Source organism: Barbus barbus, assembly GCF_936440315.1.
Source record: "Barbus barbus genome assembly, chromosome: 9".
Taxonomy (NCBI): Eukaryota; Metazoa; Chordata; class Actinopteri; order Cypriniformes; family Cyprinidae; genus Barbus; species Barbus barbus.
Window position 1 is genome coordinate 21,563,413 of NC_136737.1, and position 12,829 is coordinate 21,576,241.

At 35.1% G+C, this 12,829-nt stretch overlaps 1 protein-coding gene across 1 annotated transcript; it reads right to left on the minus strand.

Moving 5' to 3' along the window:
- Window positions 1-1,006: 1,006 nt before the first annotated feature.
- LOC306874578 (V-set domain-containing T-cell activation inhibitor 1-like) lies at window positions 1,007-7,926 on the minus strand (the record flags this gene model as incomplete). Its single annotated transcript, XM_079424727.1, has 3 exons — window positions 7,847-7,926; window positions 1,938-1,978; window positions 1,007-1,341 (listed from the first exon to the last, which is right to left on the minus strand). The coding sequence occupies exons 1-3, from the start codon at window positions 7,855-7,857 to the stop codon at window positions 1,007-1,009; spliced, it is 387 nt and encodes a 128-aa protein (XP_079280853.1). The 5' UTR covers window positions 7,858-7,926.
- Between the last annotated feature and the right edge of the window lie 4,903 nt (window positions 7,927-12,829).

A 12,829-nucleotide genomic window follows, 5' to 3' on the forward strand; every position in this document is an offset into this window, starting at 1 on the left:
TGAGTATTGAAGCCAATGACAGACATCATACAATATAATAGAGTCAGACAGTGGAAACTACAGTCAGAAATATACATCTTAACATAATGCATGCAAGATTTTTTTTAAATGTTAGCTTAATAATGTCTTATTTCTTCATAAAAAAGTTTACATATTTTTATTGTGTTTATGTATTACATAATGTTCTTCATTGTATGTTCCTGTAATGGCTCATGCTAAACACTTTTTTTAAATGACTTGAATGGGGGGGTCGTTAAAACAACAGGGAAATACAATTTGTACAATAAGCATGTAGAAGTATATAGTGGAATGCTTGAGGACCATGTTTCTGTTTATCTTCAGCAAACTGTATGGATTAAGAATTAATGAATCAGATAAATAAAATAAATAAATATTTGCAAACACAACTAAGAAAAGAAAACTTGTGGAACAGAAACAGAATTGTTAAGGCACACATTAACAGAATCTTTCATTCTTCAATTTTAAACAAAATTCCTGTTTCAAGACCTCATGTGGTTTTACAATAAGAGCAACGTGGTGCAAATAGCAAGAATATAAAAGAGCACAAAACAGAGTCTCTGACACCAGAATGAAACAATGAAAGCTGTAACAATTTAGGTAAAATAACTTTTGAAACATTTACACATTTATTTCTGTCGCTTTATCTTCAGTCATGACAGGAGAGAATAAAGCAGCTTGAATGTTTTTTCTAAAGCCAATGATTAAACCGGCTATAAGCATTATTATTAATACAGGTACTGTGATGTAAACCCACAGCAAATCTGTTTCTGGTTTTGGGGTTTCTTGATCAGGTGATTTAGTTCCATTTTCTGTTATTGTCTCTGCAAAGAAAAAAAAGAATGAAAGAATGAAAGAAAGAAAGAGAAAAGAAAGAAAGATTACTGCAATGTGACAAACGCAACAGATCTGTCTTTAGCAGCATTCAGACTGAACAGACCATTACTAGTGAACTTTTTTTTTTTATTAATATATCAATTAACCATTACTACACACCGTTGATGATCAGCTCCACAGTCTCATGTTCAGATGAGTGTGTGATGAAGCAGGTGTATTTTCCTGCATCAGTGTGTTGAAGTTTGTTGAGTTTGATGGAGAAGTTTCCTTTCAGATAATCATCAGGGAGAGTTTCAGTTCTGGTCTTGTATCGTGGGTCCTGTTGCTCTACTGAATCTTTACCCTCGATTATATCAAACACATTCTTGCTGCCATTGTGTCTCCAGTGCACATTAATGTCTTGAAGTTTAAGATCATGTTTAGTTGAAGCACACGGCAGAACAACAGAGCCACCAATAACACCCTCTACTGTGACCTGCAGACACACTGAAATCACACAAACTGTAAACACACAATATAACATTCATACATGTTTGTTTTAATGCCATGCCAGATTATTTGGAAATTCATGGCAAAAACATACTTTAGTTACATTTTAAATTAGTGCTGTCAAATGATTAATCACATCCAAAATAAAAGTTTTTGTTTACATAATACGTGTGTATACTGTGTATTTACTTATGTACATATACAGACACATGTATATATTTATGAAAAATGTTGTTTACATATTAAATATATTTATATATAATATACAATATAATAATATGAATATATAAATGTATAAACGTAAATATTTTCAAAATATATACTATATGTGTGTGTATTTATAAATAAACAGTACACATACATTTATTATGTGAATAAAACCTTTTATTGTGGATGCTATTAATTGCGCTTAATCGCTTGACAGCACTATTTTAAATACAAAATATATTTGACACATTTTGCTAAAAAATCTAAAACGGGTATTGATTTGTTTAAAACCTTTTCAATGGAATAAGCAGAATAAAACAATCTATAAATATTACAATCCAGTAAATGTTTTACATGGATATTAAATATGTCATTCAGATACTTACCTTTGTTTATCAGCACTGCAAACACACAGATGAAGTAGAATCTGTAGAAACAGGAATATTTTCCATTAATTTCCTGCAGCTCAACCAGTAGATCACCACACTAGCAATAAGCTCGTCTGAGATGATCACATCATCACCACGAGGTGCATGCTGGTTAGAAATACTTTGACTCAATACTGTGATCAAACACTCATGAGAGGCAGATGGTGTAGTTTTTAGAGGAAGCTTCAGTTTACCAGCTGAACAAACTAAAAGCATTATTAGAAATGCTGACGATACAACTTAACCCATATCGCTTAAGAATAAGAACGAGGTTTAGTTTCATAAAACATGTTAGTCTTTTAAATTTAAATGAAATTTCCTACTGTTGTGTTCAAGACGAGGTGTTTAGCGTCTTAATACCAAGTTCTTTAATTCTTAATTTTGGCACTGATACTGATTATTCAGAATGACATCTGTGATACCCATACTGATAGTTTGGTGGTTCTGCTTTTTAATACCTTGTTTCAAATTAATGATAATTACACAACTTCTTAATATGTAAATAGTGTTAACTCTCCCCATATCAGCAGTCTCACTTCTAAACAAAAAAACACATTACTCACATTATCATTCTTAACTTAATTTCTAAAGTTTTTAGATATTCTTAATCTTATTAACATTAATCGATAAGCATCCTGTTAGGCTCACAATAACTCGTTTCCTTTACTAAACAGAGAATCAATCGATAGTCAAATGTGATAAAAAACATGACTTTATTTTTCTTAAGAGCTTACAAAATCGCAATAGTATTACATTTCTATTCTGATGATACTTTTAATTAAAATCCTGGCTAAAAATAAATAAATGAAGTCGCCGTCGTCTGATTTAAGTAAGCAAATACTTTTAGGACTGAATCATTATTGCAATGATTAATATATTTCTGGCATGTTATGTTTGGGAACGATTATTTTAAGCCTAACTGATGCAGTGCATACATTTCTATTTCTCAAACCACAATATCAGATGTACTTGTGTCCATATTGCAGGGATGCAAACATATCATGGGTGAAAAATGTGATAAAAGACATGCAACACCCACTCCCCCCCCAATTTTTTTTTTTTTTTTTAAATACTTATACATTATATTAAAGCCTTTATTATATTTTAACTCTACAATTGTGCTGTAAAATCCACTTTAAAGATTCACTTTTCACTGTTTCAGATGACATAAAACAACGTGCCAAAAATCCTGGAGGAAAACAAAGACTTTTAAGATGACAATTACATAAATTTACCACCATATCCAGTAGATGGCAGCAGAGGATCACTCATTAGCTCAGTTGCCATTTCCACTCCCTAGTTTTGAATTCTTATTACGATGGGATTTATTATAAAATTACTATTATATCAAGTTTTAGTACTGTGCTTAAGTAGTATAGCAAGTACAATTAAATAATAATGCATTAAATATTTTGAAATATTTTTAGATTTAATTTAAAATCATAATTTAAAAAAAAAATCCTTAAAAAGGACAAATCTAAAAGAGTGTTTTAAGTTATCTTTAACTATCCTTAATATATTCAGCCAACACAGACTTGTCACTGCTGTAGTTATGTTAACCCAAAGACTTTCAATAGGGTTAAACATTCATGTGTGAAAATGACTCCTCATGCACACTGAACCACAAGGCAATGGACACTTTTTTGTTTTAATTGGAATGAAATGCATTCCGACTGATGAACCCAAACATAGTGTTTACATGGACGCTAAATAAATTATAAATAAATAGTTGATGTGTGTTTATATGTCACACGCTTCAAATCAGATTTGATCTTTTGATATGCATACACTCTACGAATATACAGAGTTTCCCACTGTTTTTGCTTAATAACCATTCTCCCTTTCTTTGTTTTAAAATGCAGACTTAATATTTTGGCTCTTATTAGGAGTTGACAAGCACATGAAGCTTTGTGCAATAAAGCATTTCATTCAGATTGGACTTCTGAATGACTATAATCAGAATACAATGCTCCATGTAAACGCACCTACTGTTAATGATAACGTTGTGAGTACATGTTTAACATGGTTCATTAAGAAATGAAAAGTTACACACTGCATTAGTTAGGGTTAAAAGTATAGGGCTGTCAATGTAATGTGTTAATCTGATTAATTAGTTATGGAAAAATGTTTTTTAATGCAATTATTGCACTCGCCCCACATATGTCATCATCTTACATTTCTTAAATTGTTTCGATTAAAGTCCCTTGATTCGACTTGAAGCGGCGCTACGCAGACTGATCGCTGTATGACATTAAAGTCTTGCGAGAGCCATTCGAAAGCTTACAGAGTTGTCTACTCTCTATAGCTCTCGCAGTAACTTTATGTTATACTATATGTAGTATATATACTATATATACTATACTTTATGGACTACCACACATTTGTGAGGCCCCTTAAAGGGTTACTCCTCAAGATTTTTATTTGTCACATACACAATTATACAGAGTATAACCAGCAGTGAAATGTAGGAGACATTCACCCCAAAATGAAAATTTTGTCATTAATCACTCTCCCTCATGTCGTTCCAAACCCATAAAAGCCTTGTTCATCTTCGGAACAAATTAAGACATTTTTGATGCATGGTGGAGCATGGTGCTCGAGGTCTTGTGCTAAAGTGCCCTTGAGTCCAACTAACTAGCATATCATAAACCCATCTACAGCAACTAAATTATATACAGAATGCCAGTAAAGAACATCAAATAATATTATCACTAACTTCAATCTAGCGCAAGTTTAAGCACTTTCAAAACAACTCCCGCTGTAATTATGAAGCTGTCTGCACTGTAGGCATGTGACGTTATCAAAGTTTCGATAATTGCTAAAGCTTGTATCTGTCACGAATCCTGGCCATGAACTTCCATTCGCTCACCACCAGAGGTCACTCGCTCTCTGCATGGACTCTTGCACTACACTACACTACTGGCACTTCACCTCAGACTACAATTCCCATCAACCATTGCACTAACGACACACAGCTGTCACCAATCTCACATTGCTCTGATCACACAGCTGATTGCACTGATTACACACCCTTTATAAGCCTTGAACTTCCTCTTCCTCTCTGCCGAGTATTGTACTGCGTTTATCACTCCCCTAGTGTTAGCTGCCTTACCAAGCCATTCTGTGTTTTTCTGTTTAGTTCCAGTATTGTTCTGCATTTATAACTCTCCTAGTTTTAGCTGCGATACGGAACCCATTTTGTTGTCATAGTCTTGCCTTGTGTGTTTTTCTAGTGTTTTGATTCTTGCCCATGTTTCCTGGATTTACCCTTTGCCTTGCTGTTTGGACTCTGTTTGCACCTCTCTTGGACTACTGCTCGTATACCTGGATTATCTCTCTGCCTTGCCCTGTTGGATATTGTTCGCTGATCGTCAACTCTCGCAAGCCCTAGGATTGCTCAGTGTCTTGCCCGTACCATACCTGTTTGCCCTTGTTTGACCCTGCCTGTTTATTTACTATGATATAAATAAATGCTTGCACTTGGATCCGCACGTCTCACGTCTTGTTCGCCCCGTTACAGTATCATGGTAAATGGTATTATCATATTGAAATTTATTTGCAAAAAAATGTTGTCAATAACAGGTTTAATAACTTTTATGACAATAAGAACTGAAGATTTAAATACAATAAAGCAATACACAATTTATAAAGTAAACAAATGTTTCAAACAGATTAAACTCCAAAACAACCCTCTACGGACACCTTAGCAATTGAATCGCCATTGGCTAGTAAATTTATTTTGTTTACTCGCCAGACTGATATACTATATATATGTATATTATTCCATATAGAATTCCAAAGGAACTTTTGACAGGAAAATACAACAAAGAATATCGTTTATATGTAGCACATCAATTCTGCATGTTATGTAAGAGTCTCTCGCTCTTTCTTTCTTTGCGTGTGCGACAGCGAGTCGTTTACTGTACGTCAAATACAGTTGCTCTGCGCATCCATTAAGATGAACTGATAAAAATAGTACAGATCGCTTGATGGAGAGTGAAACTCTGAAGCGCTCAGTCAGAGTGTTCGGCGAGTGAAAATAAATCTGTACTAAATTTATATCCTCAAACTTACACACTGGTGAGTAAAATCTGAGAATTTATTAGCCTAATATTAGACATCATTTAGTCGCCCAGAGTGAAGATTTAGTCGCATATGCAAGTGATTTACTCACAATGTAGAGGGTTGTAGAAGAATAATAAAGAACAACAGATAACACGTTACAATAAGGTCTCATTAGTTAAACTTAGTTAATGCATTAACAATGAGCAATAGCTACATTTGTTACAGAAGTTATTATTCTTTGTTAAAAAATGATTCTTTGTTATCAAGAGTACCACGAGAGTATCACTGCTGCTGATATTGAACACATGCACTGCGCCAAAGTCCCTTTAAAGCAAGTCATGTCACTCTGCGGCCATCTTTGAAACGCTTCTCGGCATGCAAGTGCAGCTCCTATCTCTTTGAATGGAGAAACATCAAATTCTCCAAAACTGGTCGCCAAGCTTACGATTAAATTTCATATTTGAAATCACCAATGAAATCTGACAATTGTTTCATAAATGTTGTTTATTTTGCTCAAATAGCGTTAAAAATGCTTATTTCTCAGGCTACACACACCAGTGCACATGTAACATCTAACGGCAGATGCGCTGACTTTACCGATTAGCGATTGGCTTTTTTGCTCAGAAGGCGGGGCTTTGATCGACAGAGCGTCCATATTGAGAGTTGCCTTTTTCCCCTTTCAAAACTATACGAGTGACACGTCTTGGGTATTCTATAGTCTCTGACTGTGCCTTGTTTACGAGCAGAGGAAAGCACACGCATATGTCATGGTACTCTCGATAATGGCAGAGGACACTGACTTGGAGGAGAAGAATTGTTGAATGAAGTTGTTGTTTTTGTTTTATTTGCGCACAAAAAGTATTCTCGTAGTTTCATTATATTACTGTTGAAGCACTGATGTCACATGGATTGTTTTACCAATGTCCTTACCACGCTTCTGGGTACGGGAATAACACAACAAAATATTGGATTTACATTATCTTTTGTGGGTAATTTCACAGCCAAATTTGATTTGTGATTAATAAGTGATTAATTCGATTAATTAATCACCACACTGTGTAATTAAGTATTTACAGCCCAAGTTAAAAGACTTGTTATAAATCGTATAACATGCTAGAAAGATATTAATCACTTTACTAAATATTCAATCCTAGACTCTTCAGTATTTGCTTTTTTTAAAATCCAAATTGTGACCTTTTTTCAGGCAGTGTATATTTCCTATAATTAGTGTAATTAACTGGGATTTTTAATAGTCCTTGTTCAACTAACTTGTCAATACGCATTAAAAAAAAAAGAGCAAATATTTCCCTTAACAATATATTAGTTGATGAATCATCCTTATGCACCTGTTAAACTCGTCTCTAAATATGTTATAATTCAGTAGTAAATGTTGTGAAGCGGGGATCTTAACCTGCTGCTAAAACCTTGAGAACTTATTGAATTACTATCAAACAAACATGCACCGGGACACAAAATACAGTGATACAACATGCAGATGTTAACTGCTAATAACTAAATCAAAATAATAATTAGCAATTTTCCAACAGATACACATGTAAATAATTAGTTAATTAATTTGTGTTTAATGTAGGTCTATTAATGATGTCCAAAGGCTTTGTTTAATATTAGTTTCAATAAAACAGTTAACTTACGGGGGAAAAACATAAAACAAACAAGGCCAGACACAAATACGAGCTCGCAAACCAGGCTACATTAAGTATTTTTTTTTTACGGATCGCGGCAGGTTCAGATATGTGGGAGTATGACGTGTTTGGGAATGTCATTAAAAATCATAAACATACCTGACGATCATGGTTAATCAATAATGTATAGCCTTTTGTACGCAACCGAAAGTATTTCTGTTTTCACGTTTCCGGGGTCTCAGTATCAGGAGAAAGATGATGTAAAATGTACGTCACTTCCTCACGCCCTAGAAACCTGGTCCGGTTAGATGTTTCTCGGCATTATTTATTTATTGCTATATACATATTATTATTGTTGTTATTATTATTTTGCTCACGGTTGCATTTCCACGACTTTCCAAAACAAGTAAAAATATCGAAAAATGCATCACAGTACCAGGAGAAAGATGATGTCAAATGTACGTCACTTCCTCACGCTCTAGAAACCTGGAGGTCCGGGTCCTGTTAGATGCTTCTGGTCACGGTTCCTCTGAACCCCTGCTGGTAGATGCTGGAAATACACCAACAGACGGAAACTTTCAAAAGTAGACCTGTTTTCTAATGAAATAAAATAAGTTTTTTAGAGCGCATTGTTAGAAACAACCTGGCAGGAGTGTTAACTATTTCAAGAAAGAAGAAGAATAAAATGTAAAAGAAGAAGAAGAAAAATGTTGCTAAACACCATCACAATCTGATTTTTTTTATTTGTTTTATTTTTCATTTATTTGTTTTTAATTAAATCTATCCACCTTTTTCTTGCCGTAAAAATGGGTGATATCATGATGTTCAAACATTTACATGTTTTTCAGTTTCTGTTAGCGTGGCCTACATGAATATTCGAGATATAAGAGTTACTGTAATGACCAGATTCCAACATGAACATCGTCACGTCACTCACTGGAGAATTACAGCTTCAACTTGGGCTGTTTTTCCTCGATTCCTTCATACACATTGCATCTTTCTGGGAAAGTGTTCAGTGGAGAGTCCTACTCATCTTCATCCCAGCCAACATTTCATGATGAGGCCAATTTGGACACAATATGGACTTAAGACATGGGCCCTACATCATGGGTTTCATTTCGGCCCTGTCTGAATTAACTTCAGTATTGACCCCAGTGTCTTTCTACATTTTCTTCTTCTGCCCACTTATTTCCATCTAGGGTGAGAGACTGTAGTCTCTAAAAGTGGTTTCATCTCTCATTTTTGCTCTTTTTCATCTAAATATTTTCATTTTGGACAATAAATCTCAGCCAAATATCAGATCCACTCATCCCGTCTCTGGGGTTCTGGATCTTTCCAGCCTTGAAATGTCTGGATCACGGATCTCTCTAGTCTTTGGCTCAACTATCTCTTCTGGCCATCCTTTCACATTTCAGACAAACATCTCCATGCTTAAACCTGAAACAAGGTTGCTTCCTCCTTTTCCCAACAAACTTGATAGAGCAGCAAATCACTGGACATTTTATTCCCAAACTGCTTCCATATGCAAGCAACAGACTGACCTGCAAATGAAGCATAGTTTTAATTAGCAAGAAAGAGACATCAATGAATGACAATAAGTCTAAAAAACTGAATCCTAAAATATGTGGATTATTGGCACATTGTTGTTAGTTTTTTCAATGAACAGATCAGCCAAGAGGTTGACTGAAAGTGAAGAGCAGAAACAAATCAAGTGATGATAAAAGGAGGTTATTGTATAATCTTAGTTAGGTTTCAATGCTCAGAATCTGTCAACAAGTGTTTTTATGCCACAATCAACAGCAAAGGAAAATTAGTGCTTCACAACAACGTCCAGTGACATTAAAAACCTTGAAATTGAGACATTCTCTTACCTCTTACTTGTGAAGACAAATATCCCCTGAATACACAAAAATAATATGAAAACAATAATATCATTTAAATTACTGTTCAATGAATAAATCAGTGAAATTAGTATAGAAATGGTCTAAAATTATTATTATAAACTATTATAAGATTAAATGGAATTATAAAATGATTAAATGATAAAAGATTATAAATAAATGAATAAATAATTGAAGAATTAATTAATATAAAAGAAACAAAGTCAAACACGACACAAATGTATTGTTTCTCTCTTGAAGAACACACACAGCCTGCTACAAAGAATCCTTTGATCCTTTATATCTATCCATCCATCCTTTTATTCTCTATACTGCTGATCCTGAAAAGTACAACAGTGTCTTTTAGATCATCTGTAACAATTCAGCTAAAAGAAGAAAGAAAGAAAGAAAGAAAGAATATAAAGTAAAAAAGTGAAACTTTTAGACGTTTATGTCATTTTTATTACTGTTGCTTGAGTTGAATCATGTGTTTAATATTCTGTGCTTCAGAAATGTGATGAACATTGAAACTCCATGGTTTTTGCGGTTCATTGTCAGATTATTATTTTTATTTTTATTTATTTTTTACTTCGGCTGGGCAAACATCTTTAAAAGAAAAAAAGAGAAGGGTTACACACAGATGCTGATTCTCAGATGTTGATTTTATTTGATATTTTCTCTGGCTCTACAGAAGGCTCTTTTGATCTGGGTCAGGGCTCTTTGTAATAAAGCTCTTGGCGGCTCTTGGGGGCCTCAGCTGTATCTCAGCAGCAGAGTTTGGTAGAGAAGTGTGTGGACTCTTGTGACTTCTGACAGTGTTTATATCTGCATCATCCTGATGCTAAGTGTTGCCATAGTAACACCACACCTGAGTGAATGTAAAACATCAAACAATGGCATCATGTGACGCATGTGGAAACTAAATGAGACACAACTAAGAATTTAACAACCACAGAGCACTAAATAAACATATCACATTGTATTGTTTCTATATAATATAAAACACAATAGAACAATGCTATAAATCAGGGCTAGGTAACTTCAGTCGAAGATCACTGTCCTGCAGAGTTCAGCTCCAACCCTAATCAAACAGACCTGAACAAGATAATCAAGGTCTTCAAGATCAGTAGAAAGCTACAGACAGGTGTGTTTGATTAGGGTTGAAGCTGAACTCTGCAGGACAGGGGCCCTCCAGGACCAAAGCTGCTCAGCCCTGCTGTATTACATTCAATACAAAATAATGACAGGTATTTGTTGGATGAATAGCTGAACTGAAGACAAATATTAACATGAAAATAAACACACAAAACATTTATTTGACTGTTGTGTTATCAGGATTTAATGAATCAGAGCAAGCAGTGAAGTTCTTGCTAAAATGTTCTGTAGTTGCTAAAATATTTTGCTAATAAAATCACCAGAGCTGCACTGACAACGTGTGTGTGTGTGTGTCTCTGTGTGTGTGTGTGTGTGTGTGTGTGTGTGTCTCTGTGTGTGTGTGTGTGTGTGTTTGTGTGTGTGTGTGTGTGTGTGTTTGTGTGTGTGTGTGTGTGTGTGTCTCTGTGTGTGTGTGTGTTTGTGTGTGTGTGTGTCTCTGTGTGTGTGTGTGTGTTTGTGTGTGTGTGTGTGTGTGTGTCTCTGTGTGTGTGTGTGTGTGTGTCTCTGTGTGTGTGTGTGTGTGTGTGTGTGTGTGTGTGTGTGTGTGTGTGTGTTTGTGTGTGTGTGTGTGTGTGTTTGTGTGTGTCTCTGTGTGTGTGTGTGTGTCTGTGTGTGTGTGTGTGTGTCTGTGTGTGTTTTTTGTGTGTGTCTCTGTGTGTGTGTGTTTGTGTGTGTCTCTGTGTGTGTGTGTCTGTGTGTGTGTGTGTGTCTGTGTGTGTTTTTTGTGTGTGTCTCTGTGTGTGTGTCTTTGTGTGTGTGTGTGTGTTTGTAAGGGAGAGAGAGCAGGAGAAAGAGATTGTTTCTGTACATAATAAAACTTAAGTTTGTGGCAAAAACATGAAAATAATTTGTCATTTTTATTTTATTGTTTATTTGCTTGGTCAGTGTCGTTGTGGGTTTGAGTTCTTTTGCTGTTTTAGGCTGTAAGGACCTTTGAAATAACTGAAATCATTTGGAGATAAGTGATATGGAGATGTAATGTGGTCAAGACCTCCCTGGAACTGTTTGCTGTGCGTTTCCCTGAAAATAATTGCACACCTTGAACATTCGTCAGCCAATCAGAAGCATTCAACAGCCCCGTATAATAGAATCCATGTTTAATGTGTTAACAATATCCAAAACTGTGTTTGTTAATGCTAGCTTAAATGAAGCAGGTGAGGACCAAAACAAACCAGGCTAAGTGCAAATACGAGCACAAAACTATGTGAGGTGTTTTTACACGGATCACAGCAGTTTCAAAGTGAAATGTGTGGGAAGTATTGCATGTTTTGTGTAAACTAAATAAATCATAAAAATACCCGATGATCATGGTGCCCTGATGTCATTAATATAAATTGTACACATTCGAAAGTATTGTTAGATTTCTCCTTTTTCATATTTCCAGGATACTCAGTCGCAGAAGTCGTTATAGACGATAAACATGTTATAAACTTCTGGTGAATGAGAGACTAGCCTACAGCAAATTCTTCTTCTTCTATTTTGTTCATGACTGTATTTCCACAGCAATGTTCTCTTCCTCTGCTATTGTATTAGAAACGAGGAAGTCAGGAATTGGCTGTATAGCAGGTTCCTGTAGATGTTTCTGGTTATGTTCCTATTAACCCTTGCTGGTAGATGCTGACAATACACCAACAGACAGCAACTTAACACACAGATCCTACTAGTCCCCAGTAGTCTAGTAGGTAGTAGTCCCCAGCTAGTAACTAGTTATGATATAGCTGGGGACTACTTTCAGGCACTATGTAATATAAAAAAAAATTCCTGGCCATATCTGCCTAGAAAATCACAACTTTTCATTTTCCGCCGGTCTTAGTACACGATGTAACTACAGAAGAGTCAAGTTTTAAATAGGAAAATTATCGAAACTCTTTGGTAATTTTTGAGCAAGATGCTAATGGTCTAATCCGATTCAATGATCTATGCTAAGATACGGTAAAGGTGCTACCGCCAGACCCGGAGATCGGCTGAATGGATTCGAAAACAATAAAACTCAACTGTTTAACTCTTGGGGAGTTGTAAAATGAGCCTATTTCCAAAAATGTGGAATGTTCCTTTAAATAAAGCAGATTTGGCTCAAAACAGCCCAGGCTAAATGCAAATAAGACAC